This window comes from Nothobranchius furzeri, chromosome 6 (genome assembly GCF_043380555.1).
Source record: "Nothobranchius furzeri strain GRZ-AD chromosome 6, NfurGRZ-RIMD1, whole genome shotgun sequence".
NCBI classification, from domain to species: domain Eukaryota; kingdom Metazoa; phylum Chordata; class Actinopteri; order Cyprinodontiformes; family Nothobranchiidae; genus Nothobranchius; species Nothobranchius furzeri.
The window spans coordinates 38,283,146-38,299,287 of NC_091746.1; the positions used below are offsets into that span (position 1 = coordinate 38,283,146).

General features: G+C 41.6%; 1 protein-coding gene across 1 annotated transcript in view; it reads left to right on the forward strand.

Annotated features, from left to right (window-relative positions):
* grk3 (G protein-coupled receptor kinase 3) overlaps nt 1-16,142 on the forward strand; it is a 119,911-nt gene that overhangs the window by 31,539 nt on the left and 72,230 nt on the right. Inside the window, exon 2 of the mRNA XM_054736904.2 lies at nt 10,818-10,894. Coding sequence (XP_054592879.1) covers nt 10,818-10,894 — 77 coding nt within the window. The remainder of the gene's footprint in view (nt 1-10,817; nt 10,895-16,142) is intronic.

Below are 16,142 nucleotides of genomic sequence, written 5' to 3' on the forward strand. Positions count from 1 at the left end.
ACTACAATATGTATGGTTCAAGCAGTATAAAGTTATTGAAAGTTGGTGTTCGGTTGAACCTTTTATTCTTTGAAACTTTCCAATTGTTTTGTTTTTGCTTCAAAACATAAAACGGAGTGTTGCAAACTGATGCAGAGTTCATGTCATCCATGCTTGAATATGTTGAAACTTTTTATTACATTAATGTAAGAAGAATGTACTTCCTATAGCTGCTGTTGCTACAGCTGCATTGCTCTCGCTTTAGTGACGTTTGCTGTTCAGAACACAGATTGTACTAGTGCATTTCAACACAAGCAGAAACTTCACCATGTTGCTTCCTTGAGTTTGTTTTCCACCTAGTATCACTGTATAATCTGTTGAGATTACTGGTAATGAATCAAGTGTGTTTATTGACATGATTATTATAAATTTAATCCACCACATCTATATATAGATTGCTGCTTTTATAACCCCCTAACCTTTCCTTTGCTGATAGCTAAATAAGTTACCTACGTTGGTAGGCAGAAACATAAACTTTTGATAAGTAACTTTTTGTTTCTTTGCATTTGCTGCAACACAATAAACCCAATAGGCTGGGCAATAAAACAACTGTAAAATGTATTTTGAGAACTTTTTCTTGGTAGACATAAGAGAACAGGCTGGTATAAACATTTGACAAAAAGAAAAGATGAACAGCCAATCTCATCAAGTGTTGCTCTTCGCCAGACCAATCATGTGGCTACGTGGAATAGAGAAAGAAAGAAAACGCATCCAAATTGTCCTATTCTGCCTTTTGTACTATTATATTTGTCGACGTCGTCATGATGAGTCGACTAACCGTGGCAGCCCTCTTGTGAATATACTTAAAAGTAGCAGCGTTGCTCATATTTCAAGTTGTTTACCCCCAAATTCCACTACCTCCGGTCCGCCCCCGCCTTCCGCAGCCGCTCGCTTCCGAACTCAATTTTTACTGGTACCCGCTCTACAACGGCTCCGCTCCGGTGCGGAGACCTGAGGGGGGCAAACAAGCATGCGCGGGATTTTCGAGATCTTGCGATACAGTCCGAGCAATAAACGCGGAAGTTAGATCCAAACACCCGTTGTGCGGGAGAAGCATCGGAAATGAGCTGTTTAATCTGCCCATCATTGTGTTGAGAGATCAGCAGTGTTTGGATCAACAAAGTGTGACTACTTTGATAGTGGCAACTGTATTTATGGCTTATTTTTGTGCATTTAAACTTCAGCCGCCATTGATAGTTGTTAAAAGTTGTTAAACCTGTGCATATGAAACAAAAAACGCCTTTTGTTTAGCGATTTATTGTGAAAAACGGAAGATGTGCTTGCTCCTTTTCCTGTTGGGCCGTTGTGATTTCTGTCCATTTACTGCGGAGGTGCTCTGGCGTCCGGCAAAAATAGGATCGATTCTATTTTTGCCGGACGCCGGAACAGAGGGCGCCGCACGGCGCCGCACTGCCGGAGCACGGCCGCAGTAGTGGAATTGCTCTGATTGACTAGAACGGGACCGATTTTGCTCCGGCGTTCGTGTCGGAGCGGAGCGCAGCGGAGCGGAGGTAGTGGAATTTGGGGGTTACTCCCTCAACATGCAGCTGTGAGCTGTGTTCACGTGACAGAGTAGGCAAGCGGAGCCTTCGGCAGGCAGAGTAACCTTTCTCTGCATAACACCTGTAGCTAACGCGTGCAGCACCGGGAGCAGGGTCCAGCCTGCCACGGGGTGTATTGAGCACCGGTGCTGAAGGAGAACTAGATACCCCAATGTTTTGCAGTCTGTTGGCAATTTCTCTTTGTTAATTAGCATAATTTTCTCTGTCGGCTGGCTCCTCGTTTTTGTCTGACTTCACTGTGAACTGGGGATTAATGGAGACCGGTGACTTGCTTTGTTGATTCCCGAAGGGAAAAGAAGACTTCAAAAGTAGCTTTTTTGAAGGCAGCGAATCATGGAGCTGTCCTTTCCAGCATGTTGAACGCTCAGTATACAAACATTACAAGTGTCTATAGCTCTGCCTTTGCTGTCCGATTTAAAATAATACCAAGCTGCAGGTATCTTAGCTCTCCTGAAGAGACACCTTAGCTCTGTGTTAGTTAAAGCTAGGGATGCACCGATGGATCGGCATTTGATCGTAATCGGCCGATAGCGCCCCTATCGGTTTTGATCGGAATTTTCAAAATAGATCAAAGCAAACCGATCAGGTAGGGTTGTCACGGTAACTAGTGTAGCGGTAAACCCCGGTAAAAAAAAAAGTTGACAATAATAATAACCGTCTTGTTTTTTAAAAAACTATATTATCTTGGTGGGTTTACCGTGGCTGCGGTGTAGGCGCGGTGACCCTTACCAGCCACCGTATCATCGGCTGAAGTTGCCGGCGGCACATGCACGCTTTGTTTACAACAAAACTTTCTTGAAGCTAAAGCTGAAATAATGGTCAAAGGAGGAGACGGCAGCGCTCAGGAGGGCATTTATTATCCCTCAAAGAAGACAAAGTCGGAAGTACGGGCATATTTTAGATATTTGAAGAATGCCGAGGGAGTTTATAAAAGACGGACGGACGGCTATCCTGTTTGCAGCACGAGCAGAAAAAGTGTCTGTGAAAGGCAGCAATGCTTCATATCTCATGACACATCTGCGTGACCATCGCCCACATCTCTGCAGTCAACGCAAGGCAAGCTAACGTTAGCGTTTTAGCTAAAATGCGTGATCCAAGGATTTGGGTTGAGGGAGAATGCAACGAGTCGCTATATAAAGCAGCCGCAGCGCCGCTACCTGCATATAAACCGTGTCACGGACACCCCCATGTTGAAATGATGCTATGCATTACGGGGCTCCCAGGGGCAGATAAGAGTTGGTCTCTCCCCGAGAATAATTATGAATTTAACAATGATTACTGCCTGATGACATTTTCCCAAATCTGCAAAGCTCACTGGAAGGACACAAACCAAGGACAATATTTTCCTGATATACGGATTGCTCAAGTAAGGGTAAAAAAGTATCTGATTAGAAGGCTACTTGAGTACTGAGTATCATCTGATCTAATATTTTTAAATGATGACATCAAACAGACATAAAATAAGAATTTATGGGCAAATATTGGTATTTTAAAGACTAGAGGGAAAAAATGTAAAAAAGTAAACAACATAAATACAAAATAACACATTTTAAGCAACATTTAGACACAAATTGAGGACAATATTTCCTGATATACAGGGTTTATTTAATTGTGTGAAAATGTAGCACGTTTAAAAAAAATACCGCGATAGTACCGAAAACCGTGGTAATTTTGGTCACAATAACCATGAGGTTAAATTTTCACACCGTGACAACCCTAATACGGACCATTTTAGATTAGGTTACATTTCCTTTATTCCCAGATTATGTAGTTTGTAGCACTCATTATAATGTAGAAAATTTCTGGCCAATCCACGTGATCGGTATCGGTGATCAGCATTCTTTGATATCGGTATCGGTGATCGGCAGCAAAAAACCTGATCGGTGCATCCCTAGTTAAAGCACTTGGTATCTGAGTCCTTTTCTGACGTTACTGTGTTGTTTTTGTACAAAAAACAATTATTGATGTAGAGGGGCTTTTTGAAATTAAAACTAAGCCATTTTTATTCCATTTGAAAATCTATGTCTCAGGATGAATTAAAAAAGTCACGTTTGTTGTTTTAAAATGTTAAATTCGATTTATTTCCCCTGATTCCGATCCTTTCAAAAACACGCAATCAGCCCAATTTCCAATCAAGTGATCGTATCGGAGCGTTAGGGTTTTTTCCATATCGCCCAACTCTATGTACTCATGGTTTTTTATGTTTAAATTGCTTGATCTGTGTACAAAAAAAAAAAATTACCCTTTGTTCACCAAAAAAGGTCAAAGGTTTTTTGAAACCCTTAAAATATTCCAATTTACAGGCAGTAATATGAATCTCGCTAGCCTTTGTGGTCACAAGGTAGTACTGTTGTGCAGGGATCGGTTGAGACCAGTCCCTACCCGACAGTTGTCCAGTGCTCTGTCCAGCTTTACTGTCTTGAGATGTTGTTGATGGGGCATACTAACTGTCATTGCTGCATAGATTGTCTTTCGCTGCAAATTTTTTGCATCTGTAATTCATTCAGTAGTGTTAATATTCTCTAAAGTACAAACTATTGAGTACCAGAACTGCAGTATTTTGCAGTTTTAATGCAGATACACTTTTTTTTGAACCTCTCTCCTGACCTCTTCTGTTCATATTGATTTTATAACAATGTCAATTACAAACTTAAAAGCTTCTAACTGATGTAACGGTCTTTTCTCCTGTCTTCCTTTTATCAACGCTGACTTCTCGAAATACATTCCATGGAAACTGACTCTCAATAAGCTCAAGCAAACAATAGAGGGATCAGGTGAAGATAATTCATCTCTCAGGTCCTGCGTCAGACCTCTGCTGTGCTCATTTCTTTTTTAAGCATGTCAACTTCTGCAGGTAGTTTTACCTACACATTATACTGAATTCACCCTACACCATGCACTCCTATTCCTCTCCTCTCCCCTCTGGTCAATCTGTGTGATGGGTGGGTCTGTGAAGTATTAGAGACTTAAAATTAAACCGAAGCAAACATCTTTGCTGTGGACTAAATTTACTGTGCATCTTCATTCCTGTTGCCGTTCATTTTCAAACAGTTGATTTGTCCTACTCGGAAGTTAGAATTTCCAAGAAGAAAGCAAATGCACCATTAGCTAAAATATCAAGCTAACATTATCTTAAACAGTTTATTTTGCTGGTGGAGCTAATTAAGACGATGATTCCTCACACTTGAAACTTTGTAGCTCAGTTGTAGCGTTGATCAAAATGTCTGGTTTTTCTTCCAGGAGCAGTGATCGAGTTATGGGGGGCTAGATATCTTTCAGGGAAAGATCCAGTCTCTACCTATATTACAATATTTATGGACACTCAGCGCAGCGGGATGCTGTTGAGCGGAGAGGACTCGTTGGTGCGCCCGCTGCGTCCGGCGCATGATACATTCTCAAAGTGGCGCAACAAAACATTATTATTAACACATGATTGTTCATATCTGTTTATATCCTCTGATACTCTGTCTTTTAATCGTTCCTGATGCGCTCCGCTATTCGTGTGCTGCGGTGATTTTACCTCACTGACGCAGCATCGAAACACGCATCACACTTAGTGGTCAGGAGATCCCTTTGATCTGCGTAGTTCAAAAGTAACTGATGAGGTGAAAAAGTAAGAATCCAGGCAGCAGTTTTTCTGGAGAGTTTTAAGCCGATGCAGGAAGACGAGAGACGGACAGGACAGGAAAATAGTTCAAACAAGAAAACAAAGCTTGAAAGTAAAATGTAGATAGATTTATCTCCACTACACATTTTTACCTGTATAAAACATAAGTTATACACATGGAATATTTATATACCTGATACAATTCAGATCAGCGTTTCAAGGCATTTTGGGGGCCAAGGCTAAACGGGCAGACCCCCCCCCCACCAACCCTAACCCGTACATAATACACATGACACCATTACATTGTTAGCAGCAGAAATTAAATGTTATTACCATTTTCAACACAAATGCATGTTAATGAAATGCATTATATTTTACTGGATATTTTTATGTGTTATTTTGACTAAGATGAGTCTTATTAATACAAACCTGAAATGTTACTGAAATGTAGGTCAAATATTCAAAACTATTTTTAACTATAAATATCTGATGAGAAAAAGGGAACTTCACACCAATCTAATGCATATTATTGAGCCTTTTATAATATTTAGCCTTTAAAAAAGTGAGGCAGTTGAATGCACAGAGTATGCATGTGCTGGTGCATGGTCAGGATAGTTCCACCTCTGCCTCAATTTGAGCCAGGAAAAACCCTGTAGTGAAATGGACCCAAACTTTAGAGCGCTTCCTCTCTGCCATGCTGCTTCTCTGTTTACAGCTCGCCCACAGTGACTGGTGACATTATGTTCTTGCACCGGCGCTGCTGTCTGTCTTGTCAAATCTCTGTCTTGCAAGTTCTCGTTATGAAGAATGGGTATCAAAACAAGGCACCCTTTCATATGACGTGAATCAGTACTCAGTCGGTACTATGAAATTTAGTCGGTGCCTTAGAAAGAACTGAATTCGGTACCCATCCCTGCCCAGCAGGCCCCTGAGGTCCAGTGACCAAAGCCTACTGGTTGTGCAGCACACCAGGCTAAAGACCAAAAGTGACAGGTCGTTTGCTGCTGTGACCCCCAGACTCTGGAACTCGCCCCCCCGAGCCTGATTTTTGGCACTATATATTGTTCTTTCTTTCTGTCTTTCTTTAGATCAAAGAAGCCTTGCAGAAAGTACAAACTACTCAATTATCTTTGGGTTGCCTAATACCTTCGATTTCTTTGGTGAAAATAAACTTTTACTGACCGCCTCTGTACTTTCTTCATTTTTTGCCATTATTGTTTTTTTTTTTCTTGTTAAGTGGACAGGAAGGAAGGCCATCGTCAGAGTCTGCCACTGAAGTGTGCAGCCTTATCTACTGGTTTGGGGGAAATATTTAGTTTTGGTCTGTTTGAACTTTATGCGCCGATGTCCAAAACACAACAGCAATATTTCATACTCGACGTCATTGGTTAGGTCGACTACTCGCTGCAGCACTTAAAGCAATATTACTGAATAAGTTATGTTCTGCAGGGATACAAACCCTAACACATGTGTTGTTTAAAATACAGCTTAAGGAAAAGCAAAGCTGTCCTTTTACCAGATTATTTACCTTTCAATCCTTATAGGTTAAGACTTAGTGAAAGAGAGTGAGATGGTGAATACAAACTGCTGACATGCATTTGACATTGTTCTGTCAGACTTGGCTTTAGAAATGAGCTGACGAGTTTCTTTATTTGATTATTGAAAAAAGTAATTTGATCTCCATCCAAAGTTTCGGAACACCAGTGGACACAGACTAAATTAAAACTTATGAAATCTTAGGATATCAAAATGAGCAACTTGAATCTACAATTTTCACTAATAATTTGAATGCACTGAGTTTTTTATCCTCTACTAAATTAGTAACAATTTTTTTAATGTCATTGAAATCTTATAAAGTTAAAGATCACACACTAAGTTTCTGCCAGTAAGTCCATTACTAGAGCTTGTGTGGTTTGAAATATTAGTAATGCATTCAAGCTTGGCGAGGTACATAGTTCCCTTCAACTTGTCGTCTCCTCCTGGTTGGACGTGCCCGGAAAACCTCACCAGGGTGGCACCCAGGAGGCATCCTAATCACATACCCGAGCCACCTCAACTGGCTCCTCTCGATGTGGAGAAGCAGCAGATCTATTCTTAGCCCCTCCCAGATGACCAAACTTCTCACCCTATCTCTAAGGGAGAGATCTTTGTATCCGCAATCCCGTTCTTTTGGTCACTACTCAAAGCTCGTGACCATAGGTGAGGATAGGAATGTAGATCGACCGGCAATCAAGAGCTTAGCTTTCTGGCTCAGCTCTCTTTTCCCCACAACAGACGGTACAATGCCTGCATCACTGAAGGTGCCGCACCAATCCGCCTATCAATCTCGTGCTCCAGCTTTCCCTCACTCGTGAATAAGACCCCAAGATACTTAAACTCCTCCGCTTGAGGCAGGACCTCATCCCTGACCCAAAGAAGGCATTCTACCCTTTTCAGAATCAAGACCATGGTCTCGGATTTAGAGGAGCTCTCTGCTGCAAACCACTCCAGCAAAAGTCAGAGATCACGTTCAGATGAAGCCAACAACACCATGTCATCTGTAAAAGGCAGAGACCTGATCCTCATGCCACCAAAATGGATCCCCTTAAACACCTTGGCTGCGCCTAGAAATCCCGTACATATAAGTTATGAACAGAATTTGGGACAAAGGGCAGCCTTGGGATCGAGCCCGACTTAAGCCTGATTCATGCTTCTCCGTCTGCGTCAGTGCGGAGACACAACGTCCTTGCGGGCCTGCTGGAGAGCTCCGTAAGGACGGACGGAGTCAAGCTCTCTTTTCTAAACATCCGTCAGTCAAGACGGACAACACAAGCTTGTGATTGGTCAGGACGCCGCTGTCGTCTACACCGCCGCCATTGCGCCCTCAAAAACATAAAGAGAGCCGAGGATAACTAGTGGCAGACACGGAGCAGCTTGAAGAATACCTCGCGAAAAAACTCTAAAAACATGAACGTTTAATTCCCCCGTGACTGGAGGAGTGAAAAGATGCGCAGCAAGCCTTTTATTTGTGGACAGAAATGACAGGAAACGTGGGTTTAGAGGTGGCGAGCGCATGAAGAGGTGGAGGAGGATGAGAGACAAATTTGTCTGTGTTAAAAAGTCTCTTATATACAAAAAAAAAAAACCACAATATAAACACTATCTTGGACCGATACATGACAGGATACCACAGAACAGCGCTACGCCCTCTGTTGTCCTGCTGGGGAATTGCTTTGCAACACTCTCCAGGAAACGGAGAAGTATGAGAGCAAAACGCTTCCGTCAATCCGTGCGTGTCTGTCCCTTGCGGAGCTGATGGAGATGCATGAATCAGGCTTTACTGCCGGCAATGTGGACTTGGCTCTGACACCGGTCATACAGGGACCTAACAGCCAGTATCAGAGGACCTGATACCCCATTAGAGATGTCCCGATACAACTTTTTCACTCCCTATATGATACAGATATTGCAGCCTTCAGTATTGCCCGATACCAATATCAATCTGATATGATATCAGCACAAATCATACATACTTTTCCTTATTTCATATTGTGGAATGTATGAAAGGCTTGCTCAAGTGATATTACTCAATCAGAGAACAAGAGCCAATAACAGTAAGTATAAAAAGATGAATTTTTTTCCTAACCACAGGTTGCAAAAACATGAACCTTAACGGACTGCTTATATCAGAGATTTTTGATGCCGTCTGATTTAATCCGATACACTGTTTTTGGGATGATATTGAGTTACTTCCGATATTGATGTTGGAACAGGACATCCCTATACCCCATTTTCCTAAAGTCCCCCTCCACTTGGCCCCCCGAGACTCGCGTTCGAACCCCTTCTCGAAATCTACAAAACACATGTATATTTGTTGGGTGAACTCCCACTCACCCTTCAGGACCCCCCTAAGGGTATAGAGCTGGTCCACTGTTCCACGGCCAGGACGAAAACCACATTGCTCCTCCTGAATCTGAGATTTGTCAATCTGAAGGAGTCGGTCCCTCCTCTCCAGAACCCCTGAATAGACTTTACCAGGAAGGCTCAGAAGTGTGATCCCCCTGTAGTTGGAACACACCCTGCGGTCCCCATTTTTAAATAGGCGGACCACCACCCTGGACAATTTCTATTAGGGCTGCAACTAACGATTATTTTCATAATCGATTAATCTGTCGATTGATTTTACAATTAATCGATTAATTGTTTTTTGTTAAAAATCTACAAAACACCCCGCAGCAGGAGAAATCCGGAAATAATTTATCATTATTTGTTCAGTTATATTTTTTTAAGGCTGTAAAACACCTCGCAACTCACTTTAAACATGTTTCTTAGACAAAATTACACAAAATAAACATTTCTCATGGCTCTCTGGCTCTTCCGCTGCATCAACTCCAAAATGTTTTTGTCTCAGATTTTCATTTGGAGAAGTTGTGCTTCCGTGCCATGCTAATCGTTTTTGCATACCTTGCAGGTCGCCCGTCTTTTCACAGCGTCTAGAGTGAAGTGCTCCTAAATTTTCGATGTTTTTGTTCAGTTTTTTTTCTTTGGTTTTGTTTCTGTTTTTCTCCTGTACCTTTATTTGCTCTGCCAACTTCTTCAGTGTGAGCTTGTGCGTACGCCATGTGAGTTGTACATCATGAAAAACAGGAGTACCTATTGGCAGATTTCTTCTTCTACTGCTCCACTTGTAGATTGGTGGCTCATTACTGCCACACACTGGCCGCAAATTTAACAGATTGTAACAGATGTAACAGATTGTTAAAAATTGACCTCTTATGGTAAAACGTGATTATAAAACAATTAATCGCTGACTAAATAAGTTGTCAACTATTTTAATAATCAATTATAATTGAATAAATTGATTAGTTGTTTCAGCTCTACTTTCTATGAGCATTTGATAAATAAGGGCCCTGATCTCAATTCTATATATAAATCTGTGTGCTAGCTAGCAAGGCGGCCTGCAAACTGGACCCAGTTACACCAGTTCTGTCAAGAAAAATATAACCATAAACCAGCAAACCAACATTAGAATAGTATTAGTTATGTGTGTATTGACACACTGTGTGGAAACACCTGGTATGTTTTACACAGTCTGCTTCAAAATAATTTAACAATCAAATTTTTTATTCTTATCTAAACAAGAAAAACTCACACAAACCACACATTTTTAGCTAAAAGGCCCTGCTTTGTTAGAGAAACTGTTCTTGTTTTGTTATTTTCGCTTAACTTAAAGAAGTTGTTGTCATTTGAAGCTAAAAGTTTTTCAGTAGGCTATTTGGAGGTGAAGCCTTGTTCTGGCTGCCTTGTCCCGGGTGTAAGGTGCTGCTGATAAAGCGTTAATGGGCCTGTGTGTTTGGGGTGGGGGGTGTTAATTGATTCATTCTCCCTGGTCCTATTCTCATTAACACCCATTCCCAGGGTAACTAGTATCTCTCCAGGCTTCCTCCCTCAGTAGCCTCCCATGTGGCCCTTTCCTGCCTTTCCACTCTGTCCAGGGACAGGTGGCAGGGAGAGTTCTAAACCCAGGTCAGGATCTCTGAGAAAGATGGAGGAGGATGTGTTGTATGCTGCTATGCTTGTGATGGTGTACATTAATCTCCTTTCTCTTCCCCACCTCCCTGTTTTCACAGCATTCGCAGTGTGATGCAGAAGTACCTGGAGGAGAGAGATGAACTAACGTTTGACAAAATTTTCAACCAAAAAATTGGTGAGTCTGACTTCGTTTTTACAATTAAGGTGAAAACATTGTAGCCACAGCTGCCCTGGGGCACACTGACAGAGGCAAGGCTGCCGAGCACAAGCGCCACCAGCCGCTCCGACCACCACCAGCTTGCGGCAGCAGTAGTAGAGTGAATTTTTTTTAAGCAAAATGTCTGAAAAGGAACAATACAGGGGTTCAAAATCTTTATAAAATGTAATCATGCCTTTTATTAATAATTTATAGAATGTGTTTGTGATTTATATATGTTAATATAACCAATCCATAAATATATATATATATTGATGTGAAATCAATTCATGTAAAATAATTGTGGTAATCATGAATCCGTGATTATTTCTCAAACTATAACTGTACCACCAAAATTTATATTTGCAACCCTACTTACTACACCTATTATGGTAGTATACCTTTGGCATTACAGTAAGTTGTTTGCCATCTTGCTGTTATAGTTCATAATGAATCATAAAAGGAAGTAAAACGCCACGATTGACTCATTATTCACTTTACACACACATTTCACTGTAAAATCATGTTTTGGCAGTTGAAAAAGTAGCTTGAGATATTTTTACAGTGGACTATATGCTTCAATTCACCATTAGCATTGTTAACTCAACGTTGGCCTCTAACCTGCTTCAAGTTTTATTCATCGACATAAATATATGGACAATGGGTTTCCATAAGCTCCAATAACAAGTTTTTCTGCTAAAATGGGAGATGGCCACCACCGCCATTTTGACCGTGTCACAGGTTGCGTCAAGCCCAGACAATTCCATAAAAGGGAAGAGAGGAGGAGCTGAGGGTGGGGCTGTAAGGCTGGGATCGACTGACGACACCCGGTCGAACTAGCTACAAGCTAACCTGAAGCTAACCCAAAGCTAATGCGGAGGTGGGAGCTAAGCTAACGGAGGTAGCAACCTAGCTACAACCGGATTTAACTGTGCACAACACCAGAGTTTCTAGGTCAGAGATACGCCGGGCTGACCGCTGGGTAAAACCGGATGGAACACAGAGGTCTCCGAGAGCTCCACAAGCCGGCAGCCGCACAGCAGACAAGCGCTGCTGCGATCTGAGATGCGCAGAGCTGCCGCTGGGGAGAACCGAGTGGAAAGGTTTCCATCCCATAGCTCCACAAGCCGTCAGCCCGCGCAGCTTACAGAAGCTGAGATCAGACAGAGATGCGCCGAGCTGCGGGGAGAAGTGCCGTATTTTGGCGGTTCTGGCTTGCCATAAGAACCAGCCGTCAGCCCGCGCAACTAACAGAAGCCGTGATCAGACAGATGCGCCGAGCTGCTGGGAGAACCAGCCATCAGCCCGCGCATAGGGATGCACCGATCAGGTTTTTTTCTGCCTATCACCGATACCGATATCAAAGAATGCTGATCACCGATACCGATCACCGATCACGTGGATTGGCCAGACATTTTCTACAACATTATAATGAGTGCTACAAACTACATAATCTGGGAATAAAGGAAATGTAACCTAATCTAAAATGGTCTGTATTAGGGTTGTCACGGTGTGAAAGTTTAACCTCACGGTTATTGTGACCAAAATTACCACGGTTTTCGGTATTATTGCGTTTTTTTTAAACGTGCTACATTTTCACACAATTAAATAAACCCTGTATATCAGGAAATATTGTCCTCAGTTTGTGTCTAAATTTTGCCTAAAATGTGTTATTTTGTAATTATGTTGTTTATTTGTTCACATTTTTTCCCTTTAGTCTTTAAAATACCAATATTTGCCCATAACTTCTTATTTTTTGTCTGTTTGATGTCATCATTTTAAAAATATTAGATCAGATGATACTCAGTACCCAAGTAGCCTTCTAATAAGATACTTTTTTACCCTTACTTGAGTAATAAACCCTATATCAGGAAAATATTATCCTCGGTTTGTGTCCTTCCGCTGAGCTTTGCAGATTTGGGAAAATGTCATGAATTTATAATTATTCTCGGAGAGAGACCAACTCATATCTGCCCCTGGGAGCCCCGTAATGCATAGCGTCATTTCAACATGGGGGTGTCCGCGACACGGTTTATATGCAGGTAGCGGCGCTGCGGCTGCTTTATATAGCGACTCGTTGCATTCTCCCTCAACCCAAATCCTCGGATCACGCATTTTAGCTAAAACGCTAACGTTAGCTTGCCTTGCGTTGACTGTAGAGTTGTGGGTGATGGTCACGCAGATGTGTCATGAGATTTGAAGCGTTGCTGCCTTTCACAGACACTTTTTCTGCACGTGCTGCAAACAGGATAGTCGTCTTCTATAAACTCCCTCGGCATTCTTCAAATATCTAAAATATGCCCGTACTTCCCACTTTGTCTTCTTTGAGGGAAAAAAAATGTCCTCCTTAGCACTGCCGTCTCCTCCTTTGACCATTAATTCAGCTTTAGCTTCAAGAAAGTTTTGGTTGTAAACAACAAAGCGTGCATGTGCCGCCGGCAACTTCAGCAGATGATACGGTGGCTGGTAAGGGTCACCGCGCCTACAGCGCAGCCACGGTAATCCCACCAACATAATATAGTTTTTTTAAAAACAAGATGGTTGTTATTATTGTCAACTTTTTTACCGGGGTTTACAGCTACACCGGTCACCGTGACAACCCTACCTGATCGGTCTTCTTTGATCTATTTTGAAAACAACGATCAAAACCGATAGGGGCGCTATCGGCCGATTGGGATCAAATGCCGATCCATCGGTGCATCCCTACCCACGCAGCTAACAGAAGCCGCGATCGGACAGATGCGCTGAACTGCTGGGAGAACCAGCCGTCAGCCCGCGTGCAGCAAACAGAAGCCGCGATCAGACAGAGATGGACCGGGCTGCGGGGAGGGGATAAGGGTGGAAAACATCGGTCTCCCGAGAGCTCCACAAGCCGATAGTCGGAACCCAGAACCACCAACATGTTATATTTCAACCATTTTCTAAAGTGCAGCATTATGTTAAATGCACTGGGTTTTACCCTATTACATTTAAATGTCATGGTTAAACAGTACATGTTAAAATCTAAGCTCAGCTCGGCAGTGACCTAAAATACATAAATATAATTTTACTTAACGAAAAAAATGAAGTGGAGACTCCTTGGACGCTCTATTAGTGCAATTAATGCCACAGCAAGTCATTTTGTCCAACAATTGCACAAAAAATATCCAAACAAGAATACACAAACACAGAGACTCAAAATCCCGGAGCAGTTTCCAAGCCAGACCGAGGCTCTACTGAGGCCTTTCCACGGAGCTAGCTCTGTGGTCACGTGGGTCGGATGCTCATTAATTATACAGAATTTTAGGCTTTTAATACACTTAAACAGAAGAGTGAGAACAAAATCCACCCCCCTCAGAGTTGTCATGAGTGTAAACTAGATAATTTAAACCAAAAAACATGTTTTGGAACCAGGCTTTAAACATGTTTATTTCTGCTGTGAAATTGGTATTTTTAACATGGGAGTCAATGAGGATTTGCTCGCTTCTGACACCAGCCCCCAGCGGACGAGGGTGGAACTGCAATTTTTGGTACTTCCGGGATTGCTTCAATTTCAGAGCTGCATTGTGGGGGCCTGGTTTTATTAGAGGACAACGAACAGATGACGTGGCTTCTTAGGGGTACGAGAAATAACTTCTGGGTCACTCTTGGTTACTGGCTTCAGTTCCTTAAACAACTGTGGACACTTTCTCTGCTGGTATCGAATTGCTAACGCTGTCATTGCAGACTCTGCCATCTCACAAACTCACTGATGGTAAACAGTAACTATACCCCTCTTTGTTTTATTTGAAAGGAGAAAAACTGGCAACCTCCCCTTTTGCTGAGGATGAAATCTTTTTCAGTTTAACCTTCCTTCCAACATGATTAAGACATTAGGCTGTTTTGTGGTTATTTCACTGTAGAAATCTTACATATTTCTCCTTTAAAGTATTTTTATGTGGAATGTTACAACTTTTTGCCTTTTTTTTTAATTTAAGACCTTTTTTCTGCTCATGTGATCCAGGATACTACTGTCTCTTGTTTCTAAAGCATTTTTTAAAACAAATCTTTTCAGTCCTAGAATGTTTGTAGGATGACCTTCATGTTATGGTTGGAAAGTTTATAATGGGTTCAGGCTGTTTCAGATAGAGTTAAAAGACTTGGTATAGTATACTTTTTTGTTTGAATTGAGAAGCGTCTCAAATTAAAAGCAACAGTTCTCCAGGGCAGTAATGTACCTATTCTGTGAACCTACAAGGATTTTTACTGTTACTATTGAGCTATGGTATGATAAATGAGAATTTGTTGTTGTTTAAATGCATCCTGATGCACTCATCAACAGTGATTGTAAAATAATTTTCAAAAGTGAGGAATGAGAAGCTTTTAAACTCCATCTGCTGGCCGAAAGCTCAGATCTCGTGCATTGATGCAGTTATGGAGCATAACCAAAATTTGCAGCCAACACAAAGTTCTAAATAACAATGATATTCTTACTGCAGGGATAAAAATCACAAATTAAATGGAATACCAAATTTCCACTTGTTAAAATATTCCAGAAATTGTGTTAAATTTGTGTAAATTATGAAAGAAGTTTAAACCTTGTGTAGCTAAAATCTTATGCTAATGCAAGTCAGAATTAGAGCGGTGCAGATCTCTGCTGGAAGTCATAAAACAAAATACCAAACATTTCTAGTGTGAATATCTGGCCACCCAGTGGATTTCATAACCATAGTAGAGGTTGGGAAATAAATACAACATCGGAAGTTTGTAAAATCTGTCTTACAAAATCAGTATTATTTTATTCTTCCTCTGATACTTCAGGCTAAGTTTTCTTCCAGCCTGACGCAACGTCTGCAACCTCGACAGACTGAACCAGTCCAGCGGGTGAGGCCGGGAACTAATGAGCTTTTGTCGACATGCCGAGAGAAGAAAAGAAACTAAACAGTTAGGATTAAGGAATTATTCCTCTGTGGGCGCACTGAGAGACCTTGTAGCTCTAGCGTGTAACCCAATCACTTCACCTGTAAAGACCTAGTTTCATCTGAAGTCAAGCTAAAGTCCCTGAAACAGATGCTGTGTAAAGCAGATCAAGACTGGTTCAGCAGCTTAAGCTTTTATTTTTTCTTCTGTTGAACCACACGGTGAACAGAACAACATTGTAAATAAACTCTTTGTAGTTAACATGGACACACTGGAGTGCTCTGCTGTGTATTTTGTTTTTATACCGGCAGATGTGTGATTTTTCAAATGGCCCGATATGTTTTATTTT